We start from the raw sequence: 14,777 nt of genomic DNA on the forward strand, positions 1-14,777 counted from the left end.
TTCTACTTTATTCTCATAATTTTTTACTTTATTCTCGTAGCGCTATGACTTTATTCTGGTAACTTCTACTTTACTCTCGTAGAGCTACGACTTTTTTCTGGTAACTTCTAATTTATTCTTGTAAGGCTACGACTTTATTCTTGTAATTTTGACTTAATTCTCGTAGCTTCTACTTTATTCTAATAATTTTTACTTTACTCTCGTAGCGCTACGACTTTATTCTCGTAGCTTCTACTTTATTCTAATAATTTGTACTTTACTCTCATAGCGCTATGACTTTATTCTGGTAAATGCTACTTTATTCTCTTAGCGCTACGACTTTATTCTCGGTAATCTTAGATTTAGAATTTTTTTTTTATGTGGCTTTAAAGCGACTTCGTAAATCCCGGATCGTTGGATTCTGAAACGCATAAACCAGCCCCATCTGATACTAACCACCATTCCACGGTTAACATCGCAGAGCTCACACATTCTTCCCATTCTGTGTTTGATCTTCGCATCAACTCATTGCTCTTGACCTGAAAATGCCGATATATTTCGTAATCCGAAAAAAAAAAAAGAATCAGGTTCCAGTGTACAAATTGTAGCCTAGTAGTTCTAAGTTGGTTAAACAACTTCTTACAAATTAGAATTCCTGAATATCTGATTTTTGGTGAAGCAGGTACAGTATAAGAAATTAAATAGAACTGCACAGAAAATGTTTTTTTTCCAGCATCAGACAACTCAAAATGCATTGAAAATCAAGACAGGACAACTTTTTATTTTAAAATGAATAAAACAAACAAACAAAAAAAACAATGAACAAACTTTCACTCTGGAAAATTGGTAAAATAACCTGACTGTAGATCAGATCGACTGATCAGTAGTACCCGAGTTTGTCTATAAAGTCTGGAGCGTAGCATGAAAGAGTGTGCAGGTATAATTGTGTCTGGCTTGGGTCACGTGTCACACCGAACCAAGTGTTTCAAAAATCAATTCTGGTTTCCATAGAGTCCAAGAAAAAATATATATAGGGGGAAGCTGCTGGTTCACATTTCTGCTGATTAGATCTTCATCATGGGATAGTAAAGAATTATTGGACCGAATTCTTGAGATTCACTAAACACATTTGTGTGGCTGCTAACAAAATTCCTGCACTTCCCGAGGTACATTTAGAAATTCATCAGAGATTTTTTAAATTAGGATTTCCTTCAAGATATTGGACCGGTTTCAAGCCAGGCTTGGGAAGGAGTCGATCTGGATTGTTTCCTGACAGACTGTGCCCTGATTGGAGTAGGATACCCGAACCCGCATCTTCAGGCTTGCCTATAAGCAGAAACGTACGTAAGGTAGGCTGATTTCACATATATAATAAAAGCAGTCTCCTAAAGACCGAAAACTTTCCATAGTAATTAAAGAGGGAATTTACAAAATTGCAGGTGAGCCTAAAACAGAGAACTAGAAATTAAAAATCTTGCATTATAATTTCTATTAAAACCACATTTTATGCAATTTTAGTTGAATTTCTACCGAGGCCACGCCACCCTGCATGCACTGAGAAAATATTCACGTAAATAACAAATAGTAAATCAAAATAGTAAATTTTTGTTCAAAACTTCCTTGCGCTGTGTGTAAGCTATTGTGCGGCGAAATGATACTAACAATTAGTAGACCAAACAATATTATATTTATGTTCGTATATGATACAAGCTGATCAAATTTCCCCGGATTTCTAACTGAAAATTCCTGTTAAGTTTCCAGCTTTGGCACACATCCCAAAAAATTCCCATGGAAAATATTCAGAAAATTGACTGCAAAATGTTTTGCCCCTTTGCAAACCTGGTAACAGACTGACCTTGTTGGTGCTATTGAGTACAACGGTCTGAGTGACCGTGCCGCGATTTTGACCTGGAATCACAACGCCGCTCGGAGCCTTCATCTGCAGCTGTACACTCTGGAGAAGAAACACATAGGACATGAAATCCCATTCTCTGAAGTCGGAAAACTGTGGTAAAGTTTGAGAAGAGAGTTTGTTTAAGTCTGTCCGGTTTGATTTTGTTTGGATTTATCAATTTTAACATGTTGAATTCAGAGCTCAGGAATTTAAAGCCCATTAGGATGTTCATGATTGAAGACTTGAACAAGGCCATTTTAGACAATATTAGACCTCAGGATGGTTCCTGGTAGCCATTTTAGGCCGTTTAAAACTATTTTAGCCCACAAGATGGTTCCAGGTAACCATTTTAGGCCGTTTTAGCCCACAAGATCGTTCCAGGTAACCGCATTATGTTATTTTAAACCATTGTAGCCCACAAGATGGTTCCAGGTAGCCATTTTGGGCCATTTTAGACCATTTTAGCCCACAAGACGGTTCCAATTGAACATTTTAAGCTGTTTTAGACCATATTACCCCACAAGATATTTCCAGGTTACAATTTCAGACCATTTTAGCACACAAGATGCCAAGTAATCATTTTAGGCCTTGAAAGGGTTGACCTGTCACCAGGAACTCATCTGCAGACACCACTGCATCGGTTGGTCCCCGAGAAACCAAATGCGAGCAGGGTACACATTTGACTCTCAGAACTCTGTGACGTTTACCAAACAAACGAAAAAGCCAAAACCACGTCTTTAGATTGAAAGAAAGGTTTTAAAAATCAGAGGTAGGCAACCTTAGGTACTGCTGCCTGTAAAGTAAAGCTGGTGACATCACTCGGTGTGGAGTTTGAAGCCGTGAAAGTGACAGTAATGCCGCTTTCCGTCTGTCGGTCGCAATGCAGTTTCAGGGTCACCCCTCCGACATCATACACCGTCACACTTGGAACTAAGGAACACAAAATTACTTAAATCCTTACAATCAACTGTCAAGAATAAAAATAAATGGCATGTACCCTCTTGTACACTGATACACTCTCTTCCATGTAGTCTTATAGTATTTGAAAAAGTGGATTGTACCCGGAGTGGGCTCCAGGCCTCCCAGCAAATCCAACAGACTTCCGCTCACACTCGAACTAGTAAAACTGGCCATCGTGTTCACGTTTCCATTGCTATCCTGGACAGGTGTATCGGTTCCGCCGAGCAAGTCCAAAAGGTCGCACACCTGCAACCCAGAATCCTGTTCAATCCTGAGATGTAATAAAGGTTGCTACACATGAGTCAGTTCAAATACCTGAGCTGCTGGTTCTGGGGGCAAAACTGACACTCCTGCAAGTGGCTTAGTTTGACTGGGATCTTTTGGAGACTCCTTGATTAGATCTCCAGGCAGGTTCTTATCGACCACGGGCATCCTCTCCAACACGGCAGCCCTGTCCGGTTGACGGGAAAAATGACTTGCGTTATATACCGTTGTTACCCTAAGGGTCATGCGCTACAGAATGCAACGGCGTACTTGCAGACATGCGACGCATGCAGTTATCAATTAGAATGTTGATCATACAGTATAAGACCTTATGTGGTCATATTTTTTGAAGAGCGCATTGTATTCGACCGCTCTCTGCTGAAGCTCCAGATCGATGCAGCTGCCGTAGTTACTGACGATACTCCGGATCCGGCTGTTGCGGAAAGAGGAAGGAAGAACGAAGAAAAAATAGGTTAACGGCTAATAGAATACGCTTCGGTGTCCCATCCTTCGCTTTGGTTTTTACAGCAATAGAAGAAAAGAGGACTCTTACTCCACATTGGCTGTGATGCGGGTGCTCAGCTTCATAATGCCGGTAAGGGCGAAGCCTCTCGTTGCCGAAGACGACATGTGCGACTGTAAGACCGTTTCCAAGGCGTCAAGGACGTCGTCCTCGCTCACCTTGTAAGGACCGAAAAGGGACACGGTCGACGAATGAAACCTATATGTATCACAGAATACTTATAATAGACGCATGACAATCGCCATACCTGCATGGGCTCGATGTCATCGCACTCTCCTTTCAGCAGCAAGTCGCCGTACTCCCCGATACACCAGCAGGCGACTTGGACCAAAGATTGCTGAAAGGTAACAAAACTGGTATGTCTCACACATACATCGGTCAAATAAAGGAAGAAACACGGGTGTCGGTTTTTATACGTGGTAGGGCGATTTGCACGATCCGCTGGGGCGACCCCTAATGGAAATGGCCGAAAGAAGAGGAAGATTTTTTATACATGATTTTATGGGTAACCACCAGGTTCGCGAACAAGTAAAGGAGCATCTGTTTGAGCAGTGGTGGACTGCAAGGAAGTCAATTTGTTACTGTACTGAAGTATTTCCAAGTCAAACATCTTACTTTTTACTTAAATTTAGCGAAATCGGTCGTCCCTTTTTATTTACAAGTGGATAACTGGTCAAACACGCTGCAAGCCACCAATCAGAGTCGAGCGAGCGTTCTGTTATGAACTCGTTCTGATTGCCCCTTGGTGGTATTTACTTATCACCAACATACAGTTTAGCATCAGTATAACAGCAAACAGAACATTTGGAGAGGAATAAATGATAGAAAAAACAGATTTGGGTGTGCTTTTCGAACATTCCATTCCAAATGTAGCTTTGATTTGCTGTTATAAGAACCTCCACTTTTCTGGGAAAATGCTCCATTAGATTTTGTGTGGAGATTTCTTTCGCATCACCTAGGTCCCCTGGTGGTCTAGTGGTTAAGACGCAGTGCTCCCACCGCTGCGACCCGGGTTCGATTCCCGGTCAGGGAACCATCCCCAGCCGCTCTCAGTGCTGGTCCCAAGCCCGGATAAATTAGGGAGGGTTGCGTTAGGAAGGGCATCCAGCGTAAAAACATGTGCCAAATCAAATGTGCGGAGGATCCGCTGTGGCGACCCCTAATGGGAGAAGCCGAAAGAAAGTTTTATTTCTTTCGCATCACCTCACCTCAACTCCAACTCAACTCAAACGAACAACTTGCAACCGAATAAACACATCATCATGTCCTGGTTACTTTGTACAAGATTTGAGATCAATTTAAAGAAAGAAAGAAAGAAAGAAAGAAAGAAAGGAAAAAGGGGAAAAAAGGAAAGAAAAAGAAAGGACAAAAAGAAATGGAATGCAAGAAAAGGAAATGAAGCAAAGAAAAAGGAAAATAAGGAAAGCTAAAAATTGAAGAAAAAATAAAAAAGGAAAAGAAGGGCTGCATTTCACATAAACTACATATGTGTAAAGCACAGAGAACAGGAACGAAGAAAGAAAGAAAGAAAGAAAGAAAGAAGTGAAGAAGTGAAGGAATGAGAAATGAAAATGAAAAGAAGAAAATGAAAGGAAGTAGATAAAGAAAGAGACAAAAGAAAGAAAAGGAAGAAAGAAAGAAAGAAAGAAAGAAAGAAAGAAAGAAAGAAAGAAAGAAAGAAAGAAAGAAAGAAAAGGAATGGAAAGAAAGAAAGAAAGAAAGAAAGAAAGAAAGAAAGAAAGAAAGAAAGAAAGAAAGAAAGAAAGAAAGAAAAGGAATGAAAAGAATAACAAAGAAAGAAAGAAAGAAAGAAAGAAAGAAAGAAAGAAAGAAAGAAAGAAAGAAAGAAAGAAAGAAAGAAAGAAAGAAAGGGAAAGAATAGGAAAGAAAGAAAAAAAAAAGAAAGAAAGAAAATGAACTCATGGTCACTTGACTAGACATCAATCAGTGTTTGACTCAATAATATCAGTCAGTCTATTAATAGATTGTTGTGCTGAGAGTCACATTAGAGTTGATTAAGTAAAGAGTTTTGTAATAAATATGGGAACGTCATCGCCATAATAAATCAGAGTCAACTTTGGTTCAAAGTGAAAGTTCAAAGGGACACTTTTACTTTTATTGGAGTCATATTTTACCTACAGGATCTCTACTTTAACTCAACTACATGCCTTGTGTACTTGTATTTGTACCTTAAGTACGACACTCCGGAGGAGGTGGTCGCTTAGTGGTTAATGCATCGGATCCGAAAGTCACGAGTTCAACCCCCAGCCACACCAAGCTGCTATGGAAGAAACTTCTATCTGCCCTCTTTCACTTACCAGAGTTCCTTCCAACCTGGAATTCAATGACCGGTGTGTGGGCCTCTTTTGTCTTCAAGAGATCTTACAACATAGTCATGGTTACCTGTGAAATGTCCACGATCAGGGCCCGGTACAGTTTATGGACCGTATAGCAGTGAAGCTTGGACGCCGTAGCGATGAGCTGAACCAGGTTAGGCACTGTCTCGTCCCTCACGTCACTTCCTGCCTGAGAAAAATAAACGGTTGGAAACCCATTTAGAAGTCGTACGCCGCCAAACGGAAACGGTCTGTGCAGAGATCCTTGTGGAGAAAAACAACGAGCAGAGAACGATATAAAAAATCCGGCTAATGGAACGGGATTGCAAGGTGATTTACCGTGATGAGGACATGCAGGATGGTGTCGATGTGCCAGCGCTGAGACGGCGCGTACCTGACAGAGACACAAGAGAGAGACCTAGTGTTGTCCAGTGGCCTGTGTTCTGCCATTGTGACACAGTGGGGCACAGGCTGGCACACTGGACACAAAGATTTAAACCAGAGCTCTCAAGGAACCCCATGCTTTCGACGTGTATGAGGAGAACATGAGCACCTGGTTGTGGAACAGTCAGACTACCTTTCAGCTATGTTAAATATGCCGGACGCTGCGCTCGATCTGAGCTCTGGAGGACACGTCGAGAAGAAGGCGAGAAGCTCTTTCATCATGGTGCGGATGTTCGCGGCGGTTACTAAGGCCAGGGAAAGATCTAAAGCACGGCTGGAAAACAAGAGGACAAAAAAAGAGAAAACATTTTAAACTCCTTCTGCAACACTATATGGACAAAAGATTGTGGACACCAGACTTTTCGATCCAGATGTGCTTTTCGAACATTCCACATGTAGTCCCGAGTCGCTGTTAGAAAAAAAGACTCTTTTGGGAAGAAGCTCCACTGGATTTTGTGGATAAACACATCATGTCCAAATGAGCTACATTTGTGTAAAGCACAGAGAAAAGAAAGAAAGAAAGAAAGAAAGAAAGAAAGAAAGAAAGAAAGAAAGAAAGAAGGAAAGAAAGAAAGAAAGAAAGAAAGAAAGAAAGGGAACAGTAATAAAAGAAAAAAAGAAGAGAAGAGAAAATAAAGGAAAGGATGAAAAGGAAAGGCAAGGAAAGGAAAGGAAGAAAAGGGAAGGTAAGAAAAGGAAAAGAATGGAAAGGAAGAAAAGGAAGGAAAGAGAACGAAAGGAAAGGAAGAAAGAGAAATGAAAAGAAAGCAAAGGAAAAGAAGGAAAGGAAAGGAAGAAAAGGAAGGAAAGGAAGAAAAGGAAAGGAAGGAAAAGGGAAAAAGGAAGAAAAGGAAGGAAAGGAAAGAAAAGGAAAGGAAGGAAAGGAAGAAAAGGAAAGGAAAGGAAAGAAAAGAAAAGAAAAGAAAAGGAAAGAAAAGAAAAGAAAAGGAAAAGGAAGGAAAGGAAGAAAAGGGAAGATAAAGTAATTCATCCAATGGTGTGGTTGGGGTTTCAGCCTCTTAGTTCAACTGCCTCCTACTTTGTGTTAACACTAGAGGAAGAAACTCATGTGGCTGGAACAGTCAGGTGTCCCAAAACTTTCATCCGTATAGAAGAGTATTAATGAAGATGGACTGTAAGATCTACCGTTTAACTGAGGCATCCTGGTCCTTCAGGCAGTCCACAATCGTCCCTCTGTGCCTCTGGACTGCGTTGTGATCCGTCTGAACAATCCTCTGCAGCGACGTCATGGATATGTAGCTGTGTGGAGGAGACCAATCAGGTGAATCAAAACCCACAGTTATTTTAGTGGAAGAAAGAAAGAAAAGCACTCAGAATATTCCCATCAAAAAGGAAAGAAAAGAAAGAAAGAAAGAAAGAAAGAAAGAAAGACGCTCAGAATTTTCCGATCAAAAATGAAAGAAAATAAAGAATGAAAGAAAAAAAGAAAGAAAGAAGGAAAGAAAGACACTCAGAACTTTCCGATCATGAAGGAAAAGAAAAGGAAGAAAGAAAGAAAGAAAGAAAGAAAGAAAGACACTCAGAATTTTCCGATCAAAAGGAAGAAAGAAAGAAAGAAAGAAAGAAAGAAAGAAAGAAAGAAAGAAAGAAAGAAAGAAAGAAAGAAAAATGAAAGCAAGGGCAGAAAATGAAACGAAAGATAAGGAAAGAAACGGAAGGAAGCACAGAAAGAAAAAAGAAAGATGGATGAAAAACACTCACCGGATATTCCGATCATTGTTTAAAAGAAACCGTCCCAAAATATTCACGGCAAGAACCTGGCAGGAAAAACAGATCCCACAAGGTTACTGGTTCATACTGACTGTCAGGACCAGTGATAAATCTAAACTCGTGCTTTATGACAATATCAGACCCGATGCTACTGTTTAAGGCGTTACCCGGAGTCCGCTTTCTGATTTGATGTCCATGACGGTGAGCACTGTCTCGTACAGCACAGCGCTGCCTGCAGTCTTACTGCTGTCCGTATTTGTGGCCACCTGCAGACCGAGAACACTTTATAAGCACTTAGTGAAAAAAAGGTGACCACTAGTAGGAGCAGTAGTACAATTTACCACTTTACCTGCGCTAGGAGATCGTTCATGAGATCACTCGCTGCGTCGTTACTGCGGCCTAAAATCCTCAGCAGTCTGAGAATACGGATCTCCAAGAGACATGAAACAAATTAATTAGTGTGCTTTAATGCCGAGTGAGGCATAGATAGATAGATAGATAGATAGATAGATAGATAGATAGATAGATAGATAGATAGATAGATAGATAGATAGATAGACAGATAGACAGAGTATGAGAATGGATGGATAGATAGATAATGTATGAGGATAGATAGATAGATATACAGACAGATTGTCAGTAGACAGACAGATAGATAGATAGATAATGTATGAGGATAGATAGATATACAGACAGACAGACAGACAGACAGACAGACAGATAGATAATGTATGAGGATGGATGGATAATTTATGAGGACAGACAGACAGACAGACAGACAGACAGACAGACAGACAGACAGACAGATAGATACATAGATACATAGACACATAGATAATGTATGAGGATAGATGGATGGATGGATGGATGGATAGATAATGTATGAGGACAGACAGACAGACAGACAGACAGATAGATAGATAGATGCTGACCTGCAAGAAAGGATCGCTGATTCCCGCGATGTTGTGCTCTGGTGAATATCCGGACGTGACCAGATCCTTCATTATTTGAACCAGCTGGGGAACAGACTAGAAAAACATATATGTTTAATATTTAGAATACAAGGTGGTATCGAAAGGTTTCGAGGCTAAACGCACAGTCACAGGGAGCACCGAGCATCTCGGTTTTGAGATATGCCACGACCGGTTTTCCATACCTTGCGGAACTGCTCCAGGGTGTCAGGGTTGCGATCGCACAGCTCCGTGATCAGAACTATGGCGCCGTGAAGAACTCCTGACAGTCAGAACAGTCAGATTTAAAGCAACAAGACGGCACAATGGAAAGCAGAAGAAATTGAGCAAGAATCGAAAAGCTAACCGTGGTTCCTCTCGGAGAGCAGGGAGCTCGCGACCGGTGTGAACATCTCTGCCGTGTCGGGAATTTTCCTCACGATGTGGACGGCGCACAAAGCTGCCTGGAGGATTGAAATTTTTGTTAGGCGCTAGATTGCGAAATTCGAATGTTAAAGCCCTTCGTGGTCTTGGTGGGACGGACCACCATGGACCCCACCACTATCGTGGTGTACCTTCTTCCGGATGTAGGAGCTTGAGGACTTGAGGAGGCGCTCAATTTCTGGAGCCAGGTCCCGACACATCTCGGCAGAACCCATGCAGGCTAAAGTGCACAGGGCCAGGGACTGTACGTGCTGACTGCCGTGAGAAAGGTCACTGCGAAAGAACGTGTGATTAGAGGTGGTACATAATGTAGAGTGGATTCTGGCAGGGTGGGCCATTTAAAAAGGAAGGAAGGAAGGAAGGAAGGAAGGAAGGAAGGAAGGAAGGAAGAAAGAAAGAAAGAAAGAAAGAAAGAAAGAAAGAAAGAAAGAAAGACACTCCGAATATTCCGGTCAAAAAGAAAAGAAAGAAAGAAAGAAAGAAAGAAAGAAAGAAAGAAAGAAAGAAAGAAAGAAAGAAAGAAAGAAAGAAAGAAAGTAAGAAAGAAAGTAAGAATGAAAGTAAGAATGAAAGAAAAGAATGAAAGAAAAGAAGGAAAGCATTAAGAATATTCTGATCAAAAGTAAAAGAAAGAAAGAAAGAAAGAAAGAAAGAAAGAAAGAAATCAGGCTGAAAGTCTCTAATGTAGTTTAAAGCTCAAAGCGGAGTCGTTTTTAGATGTTCAGGTCTTAAAAGAACAATTGCTGTCTAATGATTTTGCCTTTCCCTCATTTAAGGATCTACTACAACTAAAATTCAGAAGATCCTATTATGGATCAAATCCCTTTCCTATTTATGTGAATATTGTGGAACTTATGAATACAGAAGGTTACTTCTTGATGGAGTTGGTGATAAGCAAGCTGGCATCCTGCTTCTCGTCCAGGAGCATCATAGCACCCAGGTAACCGATCCGTTTCTCACTGTACCGAGAGCTGGCTATCATGTGTACACACTCCATCTGAAAGAAAACCATTGTCATTTCTAGGTGGTATGCAGGCATGAAGCTTAGAAGAGGTCTTGCAGAGGTCATGAGACTTCCTTACCTGGCCAAAATGTGCAGGGTAGCCTAGCATGTGCACATATAACAGCTTGGCCAGGTTGTGAAAGCGGCCATCAGTGTCAGATTGACGAAACTGCGCTCGGATGGCAGCGCACTCTCTCTGGATCACCGCCCGTTCCTCTGCCTGGGTCCGGGCACTTCGGATTGCCCGGATCATTTCCTGTAGGCGTACTGATGGAGCCATGTCTGCGTTTAAGGTACGTTTATTAGTACCCGTGGACAGGAAAAAAAATAAACTCTATCAACAAAAGTGTGTGGACACCTGACCATAAGCTTATGGAACATCCCATTCCACATGTAGGACTTTGTTATAATACCGTTATCACAAACTCCACTCTTCTAAGAAGATGTTCCACTAGATTTTGGTGTGTACTTAAGGAGATTTGTGCATATTCAGCCACAAGGGCTTAAGTAAAGTCAGGATGAGGAAGGGTGCGGTCAGCATTCCAAGCCGTCCCAATAGGGTTTCCAATAGGGTTTATCGCTTTATGGCAGGCCACTCAAGATCTTCCACTCACTCCAACCCATGTAAACCAGATATTTATCGTGCTCTCTTTGTGTCATGCTTGACCAAGTTTTCTAGGTCAAGTAAAGGGATTTCACGCTACCGCATCCAAAGACATCCTGTACACTGGTGTACCTCCAACCTTGTTCTGTTGGAGGTACACCAGTACAACAGTTTGGGGAAGAACCACCTTAGTCAGGTGTCCCACATGATTTCAAATTTCTGCAACACTTGACCCAAGCTGAAGCCATCTGTATAAGGTTAAGACAAAGCACTACAAATAAAAAATATTTGGATCCTCATAAATGATCAACGTTTTCAATTTTGTACCAATGATAAAATATCAAAACTCAGCAGGAAAGTGCTGTCCTTTCATGACTCATGCATTATCTGAGACCTAGCAGCTCTAACCTCGCCGCCTTTAAACCTCGCTGACTCGGCACACCCGCATCAGCTCATATACCACCGAAACACTTGCTCTGCCGCTCAACCGTAACCCTCTGCCTGATCCCCCTCAAAACACATCTAACCCATCAAGGCATGGACTCTACCAGACCTCTAAATGTGTGCTGTGATATCTGAAGGTGGGAAGTCCATGAAACAGACTTTTTAGGCCAGAACATCCTACAGATCTGAGGGAGTCTAGAGGCCAATCAAGGCCAGATACATTTAAAGGCTGCTGCTATTAGGGAATCCCATTTTCAAGGGGTGTACTTCCACTTCAACAATGTTTAGGTAGATGATACTTGTAAATGCTAAATCCGCATGAATGAAAGAACCCAAGGATTCCCAGTGGAACATTTCCCGGGGTGTCTGACGCCATCCCTCGGCTGATCTTTGCCCATAGTGTATCTTGGTTCCATCTCTTTCCCAGGTAATTAATGCACATGCGGTTGACCATCCACACAATTTATTAAACCAGGCAACCTTGTTCATTGGCTCCAGAGTCCAGTTCTGGTGCTCACATATCCAATGTGGGTGCTTCTGGTGGTGGACAGGGGTCAGCATGGATGCACGGACTGGTCGACAACTTTACAACCGCATGTATCTATCAGAGTTGTGCCTCAGTAGCTCTTCTGTCGGGAATAGACGGACTAGTCTTTGCTCCCCATGCACAACAAAAAGACGTCCCGTGTCACCAATTCATTGTCCTTTTTGAAGCACCTTAAATGAGTACTAACCACTGCAAAACCCACCCAAGACCTGCACAAGACCAAGACCACCCAAGACCTGCCGTTTCGGAGATGCTCTGACCCCCAATCATTCTCCAGGAACAAATGACTGATCTTCTTATAATGTATTCTTTCTTAAAACCTATTGAAAACCATTATATTGATTTTTTCATGCTTTACCCACACTATACCTTCCAAACTACAGCTGCAAAACCAAACCCATCACTTCACTATACTGTTGAGGAAATCTCAGGGTTTCTCCATGAGGTTCAAGCATAACGTGTTTAAGTGGGACGAAGCTAGAGGCTTTGAGGGTGTATCCGATTACCTAGTGGTAAAATCTCTGGATGTCTGGCTGTCTATGTGAGTCGTCCAGCCATCACTATTTATCCAAAGTGCTTAGTTTCTAACACTTGCCCATTTTTTCCTGCGTCCAACACGCCAATTTCCAAAACGGACTATGTAACGTATCCCAAAGTAACGTATCCTATCGTAACGAGATTATCAATCTTTTACACTTCCTCAGTCTTAGTTTTGACTTTAACGTTATACACACATTTTTATTCGATTCTATTTGATTTACGTGAATTATACAACATTTATAACATTTATAAAAATTGTGTGAAAATGTCTTTACTCCCCATTCCCCTGTACTAATGCCCATAGACCCTTACAAAATTTTTCTTCACAACATTTGTAATGAACTATTGTAATAAACATTTATAAAGCAGTATAACGCGGAAAGGTTTTTACTTCCCTAAACTGTCGAATAACCGTAAACCTGTATGGAAAAATGAACGATTTAAATTTTATTCAGTTTTTTAGATTCGATATTTCTCCACAGAATTTATATAAAACTATTATATAAAACAATTCAAACATAAATATATAAATAAATAATAAAAAAATTATAATAAAATATAATAATGAAATAATAATAATAATAATAATTATATATATATATATATATATATATATATATATATATATATATATATATATGTTTATGTTGTTTACTGTCTAATAATTTGAGATCTTCCTGGAAATTCTCAGGAGGCTCTAATTCACTTCCGTATTGCAGGTGCAGTGTTACAGTATGACACCTGCCTCAGAAGCTTCTTCCATTCATTTTCGATCCTGCATTAAAACCGATCCTGAAATCCAACTTAAATCTTTAACGCATTTTTATTTTGTACAATTCTGTAAAAGGTTTATTTGTATAACTTTGACACATTCCCTGACACGGAAACATCTGCTCCACCAGCCTTACCTGCTGCTGCTCCTTCTCTCCAGCACTGATCCCTTCACAACAGCCTACACCACGATGTCGTCGATTTCACCAGGAGGCTCATTCAATCAGCCTTTTATTATATGCTTCAATGACTCTTTACTCACAGAAACCCGACCTCCATCGGCCTGTGTTCGTGCTGGTGTCGGGGTGTGTGTTGCTCCAGAAGCGCCTTTATTTTCTCACGTTTTTAATTGTCCGCATCCTTTCCCCCAACTCTTTCCTTCGATCATCACTTCTGGACCAATAGCGTTTAAGAATACACCTCCAACCAATCAGCATGAAACGCAATCCTCGAATCATCGCAAAGAAGGCGGGATTTAACCGGTGTCTATTTCCGTGTTGCGGATAAAGGTTAGGGAGTGTCGCTAAAGTGCTGTCACAGAGAAAAGCGTAAGCGTTACACTAGTATCAAACTGGCATGGTTTGCTTCCATGGTAGTGTTTGATAGGATCTCTGTAGACTGATGTGTGAAGGAGGCCAGCTTTGGTCCTTCAGGAGTTAGCGTATCTCCTATTTGTTTGCATTGTAGAATGTGGATTAGAGGATGTTATATACAGGGAAGGAGAGTTTACGCCGTCATTGGCGAAATGTTGACGCAAATGTCGTCCACATATATATGAGCCAGCTTGTATAGTGAATTGGAACGAGCACCATGGCTTACTGTATGTTACGACAACGTCCCTACATTCGAAATCTAGGCTTGTAGTGAAGGGTACAAAGTTCAGCAAGCCTGCATTGTTATGAGTCTCGGTTTTGGACCTCAAAACATTGACGAGGTTTATTCTCATCTTAACCTTGTTGGCCATCCTTGAAAGCACCAACCCCCCTACTTGAAAAACCTGTTGCTGAAAAGTAAACGAACCCTCCAGCAGTTTGGCATTTTGAGAAAATTCAGGAAGTGGCGTCTCCGAGACATGGCCGAAGTACTGTTCTTCTTTTTGCTTCTATCGTTCTGTAGTTATCACAATGGATTGACAACAGAAAAATGCAGTCTTTGTTTCCCATTAAATCCTCACAGAGAATTCTCTACTGTTTTTTTGGTCCTGTGGTTTTAAAAGGACAGCTGGTGTGTTCTCAGCCTCTCCAGACAATCTGCACGTGTACAGGTTACTCTAGGTCTAGTTTTCTGTTCAGCGGATCTACATCCAAGACAACGAGGTGTATAGTGACTTTTTTTCTGATCAT

The 14,777-nt window shown here is 41.1% G+C and overlaps 1 protein-coding gene and 1 non-coding gene across 2 annotated transcripts; one reads left to right on the top strand and one right to left on the bottom strand.

Annotated features, from left to right (window-relative positions):
* Nucleotides 1-740: 740 nt before the first annotated feature.
* On the bottom strand, nt 741-13,808 carry ap1g2 (adaptor related protein complex 1 subunit gamma 2). Its single transcript, XM_046852392.1, has 22 exons — nt 13,572-13,808; nt 10,608-10,810; nt 10,398-10,522; nt 9,657-9,798; nt 9,449-9,545; nt 9,288-9,364; nt 9,064-9,159; nt 8,481-8,561; nt 8,299-8,397; nt 8,123-8,178; nt 7,547-7,660; nt 6,534-6,674; nt 6,296-6,350; nt 6,024-6,146; nt 3,868-3,957; nt 3,651-3,778; nt 3,426-3,530; nt 3,149-3,284; nt 2,935-3,079; nt 2,652-2,803; nt 1,835-1,933; nt 741-1,305 (listed from the first exon to the last, which is right to left on the bottom strand). The coding sequence occupies exons 2-22, from the start codon at nt 10,806-10,808 to the stop codon at nt 1,210-1,212; spliced, it is 2,358 nt and encodes a 785-aa protein (XP_046708348.1). The 5' UTR covers nt 10,809-10,810; nt 13,572-13,808; the 3' UTR covers nt 741-1,209.
* Nucleotides 4,581-4,653, top strand: trnag-ccc. Its single transcript has one exon. It is a non-coding gene; the product is annotated as a tRNA-Gly (tRNA).
* Nucleotides 13,809-14,777: the final 969 nt, after the last annotated feature.

The sequence above is a fragment of the Silurus meridionalis genome, chromosome 6, assembly GCF_014805685.1.
Source record: "Silurus meridionalis isolate SWU-2019-XX chromosome 6, ASM1480568v1, whole genome shotgun sequence".
NCBI classification, from domain to species: domain Eukaryota; kingdom Metazoa; phylum Chordata; class Actinopteri; order Siluriformes; family Siluridae; genus Silurus; species Silurus meridionalis.

Bases quoted from the DNA above. Each gene is read 5' to 3' on its own strand.
- ap1g2 (XM_046852392.1), bottom strand. From the start codon at position 10,808: ATGGCTCCATCAGTACGCCTACAGGAAATGATCCGGGCAATCCGAAGT. The intron at 10,523-10,607 runs GTAAGGAAGTCT...GTTTTCTTTCAG, and splicing joins ACCCTGCACATTTTGGCCAG to ATGGAGTGTGTACACATGAT. The intron at 3,080-3,148 runs GTATTTGAACTG...TCTGGGTTGCAG, and splicing joins CCCCAGAACCAGCAGCTCAG to GTGTGCGACCTTTTGGACTT.